This window comes from Hibiscus syriacus, unplaced genomic scaffold (assembly GCF_006381635.1).
Source record: "Hibiscus syriacus cultivar Baekdansim isolate YM2019G1 unplaced genomic scaffold, ASM638163v2 tig00111213_pilon, whole genome shotgun sequence".
In the NCBI taxonomy this organism is placed as follows: domain Eukaryota; kingdom Viridiplantae; phylum Streptophyta; class Magnoliopsida; order Malvales; family Malvaceae; genus Hibiscus; species Hibiscus syriacus.
In genome coordinates, this window is record NW_024063022.1 from 6,830,200 (window position 1) to 6,844,893 (window position 14,694).

General features: G+C 31.6%; 2 protein-coding genes across 2 annotated transcripts; one reads left to right on the plus strand and one right to left on the minus strand.

The window, feature by feature from the left end:
* Positions 1-1,809: 1,809 nt before the first annotated feature.
* Positions 1,810-2,406, plus strand: LOC120156056. The gene has a single exon (XM_039167467.1). It carries the CDS (start codon positions 1,810-1,812, stop codon positions 2,404-2,406), a length of 597 nt encoding a protein of 198 aa, XP_039023398.1.
* Positions 2,407-8,462: 6,056 nt separating this feature from the next.
* LOC120156131 (geranylgeranyl transferase type-1 subunit beta-like) lies at positions 8,463-12,003 on the minus strand. The gene is made up of 11 exons (XM_039167546.1): positions 11,702-12,003; positions 11,248-11,323; positions 11,073-11,131; positions 10,852-10,991; positions 10,589-10,644; positions 10,420-10,496; positions 10,272-10,317; positions 9,805-9,929; positions 9,475-9,542; positions 9,314-9,401; positions 8,463-8,793 (listed from the first exon to the last, which is right to left on the minus strand). The coding sequence occupies exons 1-11, from the start codon at positions 11,927-11,929 to the stop codon at positions 8,641-8,643; spliced, it is 1,116 nt and encodes a 371-aa protein (XP_039023477.1). The 5' UTR covers positions 11,930-12,003; the 3' UTR covers positions 8,463-8,640.
* Between the last annotated feature and the right edge of the window lie 2,691 nt (positions 12,004-14,694).

Sequence of the window (14,694 nt, forward strand, 5' to 3'; positions counted from 1 at the left end):
ACTACCTATACCTGATATAATCTTGTTTATTTCATCAACAAAAATATATTCTTAAATTTTGTATAATTCATCAATATTTATAAATGAGTAAACTTAATTTGGTTGGGTTAAATTTATTTTTAAAAAAATATTATTTTCTATATTTTATCAATAATCTGTCTATTAAAATTAATATCTTTTAATATTTATTTTAAAAATACTATATACAGTATAAATTGAATTTATATTATAAAATTTAATTTCAAATCATAAATATTAAAATTTAAAATTTAATTAATTTTAAAAGAACATTTTCCCCTAATTTCTTAGTATTTTTAAAATTTTGATATTGTGAATGAACTTAACAACTGAATAAAAAGAATTGGCTCATATTAAAAATACTTTAAATGAATTGAAATAATATATTATATACAAGTAGTTATACTTAAAAAATATTATTTTTAGAGAAATTAGTATATTTTTAATTAAAAAATTTGTAGTTATCTACTAATAGGTGTTTATATAGTTCTTCTGCTTTTCATTTTTGTTTTTTCTATGCTCAATTATTTCAAAAATAATAAATTACATTAGATGTAACCGAATTTTATTAAAATTATCATTTTAATTATTAATTTTTAAAAATATAAAATTATTATTAAATTTATCGAATCATTATAAAATAATTATTATAATATTATAAAAATTATAAAAATTAATAAATCTAATAATCATTTATAAAAAAATTGATAAAGTTTAATAGTCATTTTATAACAATTGATAAGATTTATTGATCATTTTGTACACATTCAGTTAATTTAATGATTATTTTATAAGTTTTAAATGTTTAGTGGTCAAAACAATAATCGGAATGCAAAGATCTACACTGTATTTATCCTTTAAAAATAGTCTAAAAAATAAGTGCTTAAATTATACTTAAAATTTTCTTTTTGGTACCTATTTTTTGTTAAAAATATGTATATAATGTTTTTGTTACACTTTTAAGTCCTACTGATAAAAAAAATTATTAATTGACACGTGATACACTTATATTTTTTATTATTTTAAAAATAAAATATTATTTAAATTTTTTTTTTAAAAAAACTTAATGTAACACGTGTCACTTAACTTTTTTTAAACGGTAAGTATCTAACAGTGTAACGTAAAAAATATTAAACACTTATTTTTAATAAAAAATTCTTTAAACACCAAAAATCAACTTTAATATAATTTAAACAATTATTTTTATATTAAAAGTCTAAAAAATAAAAAAAAATAAAAAAATATTTTTCATAATCATGCTTGATGATTAAAAATAATGTGATTTTCATGGAAAAAGAAAACTTTTTCACATTTAATTATTAATTCATTAAGCTGTTTTAGTAAACATTATTATTTTTGCAGGTAAAAGCTGAATGAGAGCATATTTCTTATGCTTTCAAGAAATTAATTGATCCTATTCTCATATGTAATGGAATAAGGAAGAGGTTGGGTAATAGTATATCCTAACGTTGAGAGCAACTTCCATGAAAGACCTCCGTTATGAATTGTCCTCAGTAGAACTCGATCCCACGACCACAAAATTAAGAGTCTTGCGCTCTAACACAAGGTTATGATTAGCTTTGATAATCATATGACTCACTTTGGGGTTGGGATGCTTCAACTTTCAGGTCAAAGTTCATCAATTTACTTTCTGGGTTTTTGTTTTTTGATTGAAACCTCTCATTAACCCTTCTTTTTCTGTGCTTTTTTCCCTTTGATTCTTCACTTTTTCCTTGAACTGATGAAAGGGTGTTTATTATTTTCTGAGGTTTTCATTTTTGTGATGTAAAAATGAAATCTTTGAGCAGTGTAGGGGTTGGTTTGAGCATAGTTTTCGTTGTTCTGTTCTTAGCTTTGATTGCCGAGTTGTATTACCTGCTATGGTGGAAGAAGAGATTGACAACCAACTCAGTAGACATTGAGAATGATTACAACAGCTCAGCAACCGAGCTGTTCTACATGTTTTGCTGGAAGAAATCAGCACCGAGTCCACACGGAATCCAACGACAGCCGTCTCATCATATTAATCATAGTCTCCAGTCCAACAAGGATTTGTTCTTCAAGCCCTATGGTGATGATGATGATGGTTTGGGGCCACCAGGGTTATTGTTCACCATTGTTGAAGAAACAAAGGAGGACTTGGAGTCTGAGGAAGGTGTGGTTTTCTGTGTTGAAACACCATATTTGACACCACTTGCTTCACCTCCATTCTTGACACCTCCTCTAACTCCATTAGAGGCTGCTTGTGGAGCATTCGACCCTTTGTTTAAATCATCAAACGGTGGAGATTTAGACACGTCATCATCATCTTCTTCACCTCCTTCAAAGTTCAGGTTCTTGCAGGAAGCTGAGGGGAAGCTCCATAGGAAGAAGAAGATTGTACATTAATGGAGGAAATAGGTAACAATGGTGCAGAAGATACAAAAGAAAAGGGTTCAATGAGTCATAAATCTCAGGCAGTTTTGCTCTTGGTTCTTGTTCTTCATCAGCAATGGTGAATTTCCATTTGAATTAACAAGATTTTTTTAGTTTTTTTTACCAACCAAAACTGAAAGTGGGAGGGGATTTGTTTTTATATTAATCTCACGTCTCTCCTTAGCTGTTTGGTGGCGCCTTTGTAATCATTTCAATGAGTGAATTGATTTACTGATCTTCTTTAATCAGATTTGGTGCTGTAAATTTCTTGCAAAATATGTGCTTTAAATTGCTAGTAAATATAAGATTAGGACGTGTTTGTAAAATGTGGAGTAATCTAGGGGTTGATTTTGATTCTTAGAAACATTGTTGTTGATGTTGTCAACATGGTTATATTCTTCAAAATGATGATTATTGCTTAGTTTTTACTCCATTAAGAAGATTTGGTGCAAATTTGGGAAAATGTAGGATTGAATACTATTTTGGGTAAATTACACTCTTGATCATTTAATTATTGACAGATTTCGATTTGATTGTAGATCTTTTAATTTTGTCAACCAAACCACTTAACTATTTAAATGATATCAAACAAACTATCTTTTGTCAATATTTGAGGAGGTACATATCAAATCGATAGAATATGTAAGTTATGCGATTAAATAAGTAATTATATCAAATTTGTTAATTATCACATCAATTTCTATATCAAATGTTAAGTACATGTAATTTGTTTATTATCATTTAAATACTTAAATGGTCTGATTGATAAGGTGATAAGATTAAACTCCTCTTATAATTAAATCATCATATAGCCAATGAGTGTCGGCACAAGTGGTTGGGATTCAAGAATTTGAGCTTGTAAGGTCAAGTTTGAATCCCACCACCGTCACTCTTGGTGGGAAATATGTAAAACCTTGTGTAAATCTCAATTGGGTCTAGGGTATGTCATGACTCTGAATTGGAAGAGCCACCCCTGACCTAAACTTTTGTGTGTATCAAAAAAAAATTAAATCATCATACAATTTATCATAAAAAAATAGATTAAATATTATAATATATAAATTATGAGTTGTTCTTAAAGTAGTCAGTACAGATTTAAATTAATTTGTATGAAATCTAGTTTATCTTGGTATATCATTTTAAATTTTTGGGTATGTAAATAAAGTACAAATAATCATTTTTTTAATATTTCTGAAGAAAAATGATAATATTCAAATACACAAATATAATGAAGGAATATATTTATTAAAATTTAAAAAAATAAGAGAGGCAGTTTCCAAAACGACAAAGCAGATGAAATTGCCCGTGAAAGTGTAAATTGGGTATAAAGTAAACCCCACCTTACCCAAAATCATCACATTTTGACATCCCACCCTTCCTTTCATGCCCTCTTATTTTGTTCTTTTTGAATTGCCCGTTCAGTTCAGTTGGTAGAGCACAAGACTCTTAATCTTATGATCGTGGGATTGAGTCACACGGTGAACAATTCATAACTGCCGGAGGTCTTCTACGAAAATTGCTCTCAACCTTGCGTTGGGGCAACCTACTACCCTACCTCCCCTTTACCCCGTTACATATGGGAATAGGGTCAACTAATTTTTTATTTTGTTCTTTTTCTTCACATCAAAAACTGACAAATTAACTGAATTTTAATTCGATTAATATATAATTTATTTCAATTTAGAAGTATGTTTAATTAATGAAATATAAAATTATTTTGGGTAAAGTACATTAATAGTCCTCTTACTATAGGATATTGCTTTATTGAATCTCCAACTATTAAAAGTTACAAAATGATCCAAAAATTCATGTTTTTTTATGGGTTTATGTTTTCCAATTTTCTACATTCTTATTGCTTTAGGTTCCTTTTTTTACTTGTTTATTGTTCATCTACGTCATTTAACACATTCTTCTCCTTGTGTTAGTAGGTTAAAAGAGTTCGCATACTCCTCCTTCCTTGATTCTCGTTCTCTTGAAATCATACCTTTGTTTAACCTCTTAGAGCTTTTTATATAATTCTTCTCCTCTTTGTTAGCAATTGAACTCAGACACGAAAATTGAAAAGCTTTTTGGTAAGAGAGTTTTAAAGAGTACAAGATCGACTTACTTGTCTCTCGGTGTATTACTTCCTTAGAGTGACTTATGAGGTTTCTTGTTTTATATGATTTTCTTTTCCACTTTAAGTTGTTCTTTGAGTGTTGTGGCCTTCAGGATGGAAGAAGATGTAATAGAATTTGAGGCATTCCGAGGCATCATGAGCGTCATTGCTCAACAAATGAACATGTTTAATGGACTTCAACAAATAATGGATGAACTTGATGGAATTCATCAACGATAAGCAAATCAAATTACCAATTATCAACTGAGACAAGTTGAAAACTACGAACACAACATCATACAACATAGATGTGCACAACCGAGATTTCAAATACCATGTCTTTTTACTAAACCGATGATCACAATACCAAGATTTGAAGGAACAAACGATCCAAATGCTACATTGACTGGGAAAGCAGGGTCAACATCATACTCTCCCACGACAATTGTCCAATGGAAGAACAAGTACCATTGATCACCTTAGAATTTATAGGTTATGCTCTCGCATGGTGGAGGCACACAAAACGAAAATTTCCAAGAATTAATTCATGGTACGCACTAAAATAAGTAAAGAGAAAGTGTTTTCTTCCGATAGACTAGATTTGAGAAGTTAAGCAACGACTTCACCGACTTCGACAATAAAGAAATTCAGTAGAAGACTACTACAAGGAGATGACATCCTTAATAAATCATGTAGACATACATGAAACAAAAGTATATAGAGTGAACATATTTGTTATCGATTTACATTCAAACATCATTAATCTTCTTGACTTACATGGTTATGAAAGGCTTGAAGATACACTGAAGAAAGCAATGATAATCGAATCACAACTTCAAAGGAAGTATCGTTTCAGAAACACTTACCAAGGTACTTCATTTATTAACCAAGGTACTTCATCTATTAACCAAGGTACTTCATCTACTTACCATGGTAATTTATCTACGCCCACTTCTACTCCACCTTCTACCACAGATAATGAATCGGACAATGACATCGATGAATACGATGGTAGTAACATTGTAATGGAAGATATCAATTTTCAGTCATTGAAAACAAAAGAATCACTTGAAAAATCAATTGATGCCAATTTGTGAGGAGGGCGGAAAACATAAAAAGAAAAAAAACATGAAAAATAGGTAAAAACAAAAGAGGTACAACCCATTAAAGCTAAGAACATAACCCACAAAAGTTGAGTGAACCTAATTGTGAGAAAAAAAAAGAGTGACTCAAAATCTATGTGTGAGCACAAAAGAATTGAGAGAGAATCATCACCAAAAAGCCTTGCATCCTTGCTCGTTTTAAGGAATCAATTGTTTCGGTTTCTAACATTAACAAAGATTTATCTAATGTGTTTATTTCTCTCTTACATGATTTCTGAGAAGTGTTAGGTGATTCACCTGACAGATTACCTCCAAAAAAAGGAAAATAACACCACACTAATCTAATTCAAGGTTCCATCATACCTCGTCGAACAAACAATCTTGAAGAAACCAAAGAATTAGATTTGTTGTGAAAAAGCTACATCCAGGAAAGCCTTAATCATTGTACCATCTCAGTTACGAAACAAGAATTAAACCACACCACAAGTATGTTGTTTACTTTAATAATATTCTTATCCACTCTTTTCTTGAATCTCATATCGTCCATGTTCGCTCGATTTTTGAGGTTCTCCGACGAGAACACTTTTATGCTAACATGAACAAGTGTGTGTTTTGTAAGCTTATCTTTTTAGGCTTTATAATAAGTGCACAAGGAATTCATGTCGATGTTCAAAAGTTAAAGGCAATTCAAGAATGGCCCACGCCATCTTCTATAACCTAGGTAAGATTTTTCCATGGCTTAGCAATTTTCGATCGTCGCTTTGTCAACTATTTCTCTACCATTGTCGCACCTTTGACGGACATCATCAAAAAAGTCAATTGAATTAAAATGGGGACCACAACAACAAGAAGCATATGAACTTCTTAAAAGTATAGGATAAATCATCAAAAATATAACATTATCTATTGATTGACTAATCCGAATCGGGTACTGCAGCGACAAGGGCGACCCTCCCAACCCAATTTACTCCATTCACAATCGCCAGGGCTTGAACTCCTAACCTTGCTTAAGGAATCTAGTGCCTCATCTCACTAGATTAATTAATTTTTGGTATAACATTATCTAATATATTACTAAAAAATTTACATTATCAATTTGATAAATTTAGAAAGAACATATACTTAAAAGCATTTAATTAGAATAATATAAGATTGCTTGAAATATTTTTTTTATTAATTAAGGTTCCTACAAGTGGTAGTATTTTATTATTCTAAAGATTCTCAATCATTTAATAATGAACACTCAAATACCATGTAATCTTTGGTGCTCAAACCGTGACATCTAATAGTAAGCATTCATGTAACCACTGAGATAACTTAATTCATGCTACTTGATATAATTTTTATCACATTATCCTTGTGATGTATATTATTTTAACAGTTTAAACTTTTAATATTAAATTAAAATATTTTATATGAAAAAGTATAAGATTATTTTCGTTCTACTTTTTTTTTAAAAAAACTTCGTGTTTAATACATTATATTACACAATATTTAAAAAAATTACATAAATGAATATCATATATGAAAAACAAAACTCAAACAAGATTCAAGTTTACATTATCTCAATATGTATGCAACGGACGAACCAATATGAAGTCCCATTATCACAAGATTAAATTTTGTCCAAAATGATAGGAAATTGATAAATACCTAAGAATGAGTAGAAATAAGATTTCTTAAATCTTGATCTAAAAACAATATTATTGCTAATATTCTTTTAGATAAAAGGAATCAAAGATCCCTATACTTCTGAAAAAAAAATTAATGTGGACTTCGTATTATTTCTCTCTCTATATATGACCGAAAACAAACCTAATATGACCCTTTGACCAACATTTTTCATTATTTGACCACTACAATGCTGACGTGACAGTTCATAGTTCTAACATAACGATTTACGGTACTGACTTGACAGTCCATCTGGCATGTTTAAATTATCAATTTAGCCCATCTACCTTATTATCTATCACGTTATCAACTATTGTGGACTGTCACATCAACACCGTAGATCGCCACTCAGCACCGTGAACTGCCATGTAAACCCCATAATAGTCAACGACGAAAAACATTGATCAAAAGGTTATATTAGGCTTATTTTATGAGTTGAAGGGTCATATTGAGAGGAAAAATAATATGAGGGCCACATTAGTTTTTTTTAAAATACAAGGACCTCTAATGTCTTTTTACCTATTTTTTCCTAGTGAGAATAAATATAAAATAAATGTGGATATAAAATTTCGGAAACAATATTACCATGATGATAATATTTTCTACAAACTAAACATACCATGATTTTAGGGGATTACGAGTAATTTAGCTATTGAAATAAGTGGTTCATACCAAGATATGGCAGTGCTTTTCATCAATCAACACATTAAGGGAGCCACGCATCTATGGCGGACTCTAGAAACACTTTCGACGAAACTGTGCGGTGAGAATTGTCTTTCCACCGCAACGAGGCTTCCGTTGCGGTAGTGGCTTTTCACCGCACAGAATCTCCTCGTGTCATTTTCTTTTACCGTAAGAAGATAGGGAACTTGGACAAATCATAATTGAGTGAGTGCAGTGATGCAACACTTATGATCTGTTTATAAAAAACTCAAAACTAACGTGAGTCGTGGATGAGAGCAATAGCAACAACACCAACATGTTCCAAGTTATGCACAAGTGATCAAAACCCGAAGAGAGATTCAAGCCATGAATGAGAGAAGCACATGAAAATGAGGGATGCGATGATAAAGGAAAGCATGATAGAATCGAACTAATTTGGGATGTCTTGCCGATCTCACCATACTTTGCGCTTACATAATGAAATTTGTCAATAAAACACTAAGTTCAAGTTTTCTTAAATCTTATATACGTAAATAGGTTTAGATCCGCAATCGAGAAAAGATGAGCAAAAACTACAAATCCGACAAAAAAAAAAAGATGCGCTATTGATGGTGCACTGGAGTTCAGGGTACATGTATTGCGAACAAATGCAGGTAATAAATAAAAATGGTGTCAAAGTATACCTAAGGCAGCAAGATCTGTCATTCCGAGTTCAGCACAGAGTGGATTCAAGCCAGGTTCTTCCAATAGGCTGAATGCAGTACATCCGTAGTAGGAATGATACAAATCGGGTAGCTCCCTCGGATACTTGCTGAAACCTCCAAACTGATAAATAAAAAAGGAATAAAATTGACAGTCTGACAGATTAGAATTAATAAATGAGATATTTATGAAGAGATAAGGGTTATTATATCACTATTGGATTACATATATGTATATGAAGCAAGGCAACTGATTTGGAGGACATTTCATAATTCGGAGGTCTTCTACGGAAGCAACTCTTAACCTATTGTTGGGGGCAGCCTACTATCTTACCTCCTCTTACCCCATTACATATGGGAACAAGGGACAACCATTTTTTTAAGCAAGGCAACTGATTTGACATTTTAAGCTTGCCTTGATTCAATTTTCTGTAGCTCCTAGTATTAAATTTCTTTCTGAAAAAAACATTTATAGAGAAAATTCAATACTCTTGTCTTCCACGGATCATGGGGATATTTTCTCTCTACTTAAAATTTAAATGCAAAGGGCATCTTTTGAGAAACTATCGATAAACCCCCATTTAGACGAGGGTTCTTTTGAATGCATGTTGATTTCTAGATAATGTGCCAAGTAGAATGAGCACCTCAGACTGACAAGTCAGCAAAAATCCGCGCAGAGCAATCTTGTCAATAAATTTGTAGCCCCCTAAGATCCTCAAAACTGCCCCAACCCTACACAAGAACATCATTGCATCAAAACAACAGCACCTTATACCATGCCATGGACGAAGGTTTTTCTTCTTACCAAAATGCATAGCATGTATCACTAGATTTATTGGCTCTGCCTTGAAATCCACCATCAATTGCCTGTCTCTGTAGAAAGAAGAGAGGAAAGAGGATGAAACATTATTGAGGCATAGAAATTGCATAAGTTGCCTAACAACTAACTTAAAATTTGAGTTTTCACACAGATAATAATATTAAATCATCTACGAAAAAATGTTTGCTTTATTACCACTTTTAAGCTCTTATAATGATTCTCTTGAGGTTCATTGTCAATTTCTACATATTAAGTTAAAAACATCTTCCAGACATGGTTAGTGATGCTTCTAGATGCTAAATGATAAAAGTAAACCTGCATGCACCAGTCGAGCAATAACGGCACATTTATGATAGAAGATGTTGCATTTTTTGACAGAAGATCATCTTCAATGTACCCCATTAATCGAAGAGATGCCACAGCACAATATGTACCACCCCCTGCATCATTAAGACTAATGCTGTTGGTATCTTCATCAGAGCGAACAGAATCAAACCTAAAGAAATGTAGCCTGGGGTAGTTTCATGACACAACTTTTCTTATTAAAATATAAACCCATCAGCAAATATCAGTGAACAGTATGAAAATTTGATAAAAGTAGTATGAGGGAAAAAGGAATTGGAATCGGTTAAGTATTGACCAAAACCATTCTCAGCTGAATTTGTTTAATGAAAACTATGAGCAATGAGAAAATTGCAGAGAAACAGTGATTAGGCCTGCTCTAGATGCACGGAGTTGACAGATCATAAATCTGTAAATAGATGAGATATTATTTAACTCACCATGTGATTCTAAACCAGGCATCAAGCCAAAGCCACCATCATAAGACTGAAAGAGTAAAATCACTTCTTCAGTACACAGGCCATAATGTATGCAGAAAATAAAGATCAAATAAAAGCATCGAGAGTTCAGCAGTGCAAGCTGGTAGACCTGGCAATTTAAGATGTAGTCCTTGGTTTTCTCCCTATCCATTCCACTCCAATCCTCCAACATAAAACAGATAGCAGCTGATACATCAATTAGCTAAACCAAGATTTCATTATGGAGAACTTGAAATTATATAGCTTGAACTGTAACTGGTAATGCTTTTAGTTCTTACCAGCACAATATACAAATCGAAGATCTGTCTCTGCACCAAGATGCACCGGCATAAAACTACAAGATTATGAGAAACACAATTAATAGCTTCATCTTCATGCAAAAGTAATCAGTCTACAAGATCTATCACATGAGAATTTGAAAGGAAGAAACAAATTTTGGCCTTTCACTTTCCATTCCATGTTTGTTCACGGGAATATCATCAATATATATTGATTGCCCTTACAAACAATAGAGGTAGACGGACGACACTTCGTAGCATACCTTCCATCAGGCTGTTGAAGATTCCTCATTGATATCAGTATTGATTCTTTGTCTATGGTCAATATATTAAAGCCAACAGTCTTTAGTATGGCTAGGGCACAATAAGTGCTCGCCAAATGACCAGCATTACAAACTGAAACCTATATGCAGAATAAACAGAAAAAAAGCAATTAAACTAAACAATTAATGTCTTAAGGAAAATATAATGACTTTTTTCATACCCCATTTTCATCCGGAGGGAACTGTGACATCCTAGAACCATGAAACCCGTAAAATTGTCCTACACAAAAAAATCATATTTCCTTTTAGAAAATAACTTCTTTCTATATATCAAAAGCACAATGGAGCACCAAAAGGCAACAAAGCAAGACAATATTTTAAAGCCAACGTCCAAACCATTTTTCAATTCTGCTTGATTTATCGGATGAGCTCGAAATGATAAAACCCAACTGGCAACTCTGTCCTTGTCAACCTAAAATATATGCAAACCAAAATCAATAAGTACTTCAAAAGGGGGTTTTAGTACCATCTAATTAAGTAGTTCAATGTATGATCAAATTGCCTTAAGAAAGAAGATTCTTTTACTTCCTAAACAACTACAAAAAATGATCAAGCCAAATATTATAAGAAAATTAAAAGAAATTATCTAATATTATTAGTACTTCTAAGAAGATATAAGAAGCTAATACGCTATTGCAAAAATTTTCTTAAACGAAAGATTAAAATTATTAGTACTTTGTAATCAATTCAAGTCTAGCTATTTTAACTTAAAATTCACATTTCTGCTAAATTCGTAACCTAAAATTCTGAAAATAACAAAAAAGGGGAAACCAAACAATTAAAAGGTTACGCGATCTAAGGCTTTGAGAAGGTGAAGGCCAGAGATAGTGAAGAATGCAAGAGTGAGGCGATTGATCTCCTGCGATTGGTAGTGATAGGGCATCAAATCGTACAACATTCCAAAGAACGCAACGTGCCGATCTCTTTCGAAGTAGGACAGCGGAGATGACGGCGACGGCGCTCCATCTTCGTCTTCTTCTACTCCGACATCGAAATCCAGTGGGTCCCTCGTCGCCATTCTGTTCCCGCTTTTGCGAATTTTCCTTCCAAAATTTCTGGGGTTTCCCCCCGGGAGTTCTGATTTGGGAACTCGATCCGTTTGCTTGAAGATAACTTTTTTTCTTTTGCTGAGATAATAAATTGAAGGGTCAAATTTTAGTTTTGCTCCCTTTATTGTACTCAATATTAATATATATTCCTTATACTTTAATTCCACAAAATTTTAGTCCAAACTGTGTTTAAGTATTCCGGTTAACGTGTGAATTTGTTTATGTACTTTTTAAGTTTCTTAACTTTGATTTTTAATTGGGTAAATCATTTTTTGTTACTAATATTAATCTTTTAACTTTATTATGTAACTTCCTATTTTGTTCTTTCTAGTAACTCAATTGTTAAATCTCGGGTAAATTATGTGTTTAGCACTTAAACTATCAATTTTGATCTAATTTTAAACTTAAGCTTTCAATTTTTTTTCAAAACCATACCTAAAATTTAGTTTTTATTTCATTTTAGTACCTTAGTTTTTATTTCATTTTAGTACCTCATTCAAAATGTAACATTAAGTTTTGAAAAATTGAAAGTTTAGGTACTAAAATGGGCCAAAACTCATAGTTTAAGTACTAAATGTGTTCGGCTCTTTAACGGCATGTGCTAAAATGAAACGAAAACTAAACATTAGGTATAATTTTAAAAAATTAAAAATTTAAATACTAAAACGGACCAAAATTAATAATTTAGTTATCAAATGTGTTATTTTCCCTTATATCTTTGATGTCTAATTTTTTTTGTTAATTTTATGAAAATCTAGTGTACTTTTTTTATTCAAACTTTCTTTGATTCATTAATGTTAACATTCACATATAAATAGAGATGAATTTATAAAATTTTAAGAGAATATAAATTTATAAAATTTGAAGAGTGAAAACATATTTCCAATCGAAAATATAAAAATGTATCTAAAATATATAATAATTTGAAACTTTTTAAAGGGGTGATAGCTCCTACCTACTTCCCCACGATCCATCCCTAGATACAGAGTATATTCTTTTAAATTTAAGTGGTAAAAAGATCGAGAAAGACCCGAGATACGATATATCTCAATTATATGTTGATCGAATCTAAAAAAAAGGTTAGTTTCAATCCACTATCTAACAATCAAATATATTTAGCTTCCTAACATACACACAAATATGACCCTATATTTGGTATGATCCTATTTATTCTATCAACGTGCATATTAAGGGGTTGTTTGTTTACTTCAGAATGATTAAGTGTTGAATGATTCAAATGCTGAATGATTCAGAGGCTCTGTATGAATTAGCTCTGAATGTGACATGATGTTTGATAATGGCTCTGAATCATCAGAATGTACTTTGATGCTGAATCATTCAGCACTGTTTTGCTGAATCAATCAGCACTGAATCATTCAGAGGTGCGAAACAAACGTGTTGAATGTTGAACGGTTCAGCATTCAACGCTGAATGGTTTCATTCAGAGCCAAACAAACAGACATCCCCTAAGTATTCAAAGCAGGAGTACGTAGAATATCGTTACTCGATATGCCTCGACGAACCATTGGAGGGCTGTAATTATCGTAGTGCAAGTAAGACAAAAACAACTTAAAATTTTATGCTAGACAAGAACTTATAAAACTAAAAAAATAAAAAAAATTATAAATAAAAAATATGAAAAATATACTTATATTATATAAAAATTTAAAATTTTTAAGAGTCACGTTTAGTTGAGAGTGAGTACATGTTCATCTTGAAATCTAAAAAATTTTCGATTGATTTTTTTTATTTTTCTGATAATGTCCGCTCTATTAAAATATTTTGTATTATTAGATTATGTAGGTCTATCCTAAAAATATTTTCGTTTATGATCTAAAATGGTTGATGCCCAACGTGCTCTTTGTAGAATGGATGGTTTATACGTTTATTATCTAAATATATGTTTTTATATCGAGTCGAGTGGGTCGAATCAAATTTTTACTCTAAAAATTTGGGTAGGGTCGAAGTTGGGTGGAGAGCAAGGGATAGTCGCCCCTGAAAATTTAAAATTATAATATATTTTAGATTTTTACTATGTATTTCCTATTAAAAATTTGTTTTCACCTCTGAAATTTTAGTTTACCCCTAACATAAAATCTTACACCCATCTATGGTGGAGAGTATATATTTTTCGAGTTAAACTGGATTGATTGAAAGATATATATTTTTTGAATCAAATTTAAATAAAAAAAATATATTTTTCGGATCAGATCGAGTTTACCACCTCGATGAGCCTTGACTTTCTGCATGGATGGATACAAGTTTCAGGTGTCCCTTACAATGTTGGAACTTTACTACTTTTAAAAGGATTTCAGACATATGGGGCGAGTCCAATAGGATTTGGGCACAACTCAGACTCGTCTATGGGCAAGAACAATTGAATATCCGATGAATATGGCCCATTCTCGACTCAATTTATGATTATAAAATAATACATATTCGAAAAACTCTCAAACAATGAACGTTCAAACATCCCTATAAACGATGCGTTCGAATTTAAGATTTCTAAGGAATACAATCATTTTTTTTAGCTACTAAGGTCGATTAGTTTGTGATTTGCTGAATATTATGATTTATGCTTTAAATTTTCGTTCTCTCGTTCACAGAAAAACCTTTGGCTCTTGATGGTGGCACCATGGACAATATGGCTAGCTCGTAATGATGAAGTCCTCGACAACAAAGTCATGACGATGGAGGCTTTGGTATGTCCATACCAAATTAAGATCGATGATGT

Excerpts from the sequence above, each read along its gene's own strand:
- LOC120156056 (XM_039167467.1), top strand. The coding sequence starts at position 1,810 with ATGAAATCTTTGAGCAGTGTAGGGGTTGGTTTGAGCATAGTTTTCGTT.
- LOC120156131 (XM_039167546.1), bottom strand. The coding sequence starts at position 11,929 with ATGGCGACGAGGGACCCACTGGATTTCGATGTCGGAGTAGAAGAAGAC. Across the intron at positions 9,930-10,271 it reads GCCTGGTTTAGAATCACATG|GGGGTGGTACATATTGTGCT; the intron begins GTGAGTTAAATA and ends TTAATGATGCAG. Across the intron at positions 9,543-9,804 it reads TGCTCGACTGGTGCATGCAG|AGACAGGCAATTGATGGTGG; the intron begins GTTTACTTTTAT and ends TTCTTTCTACAG.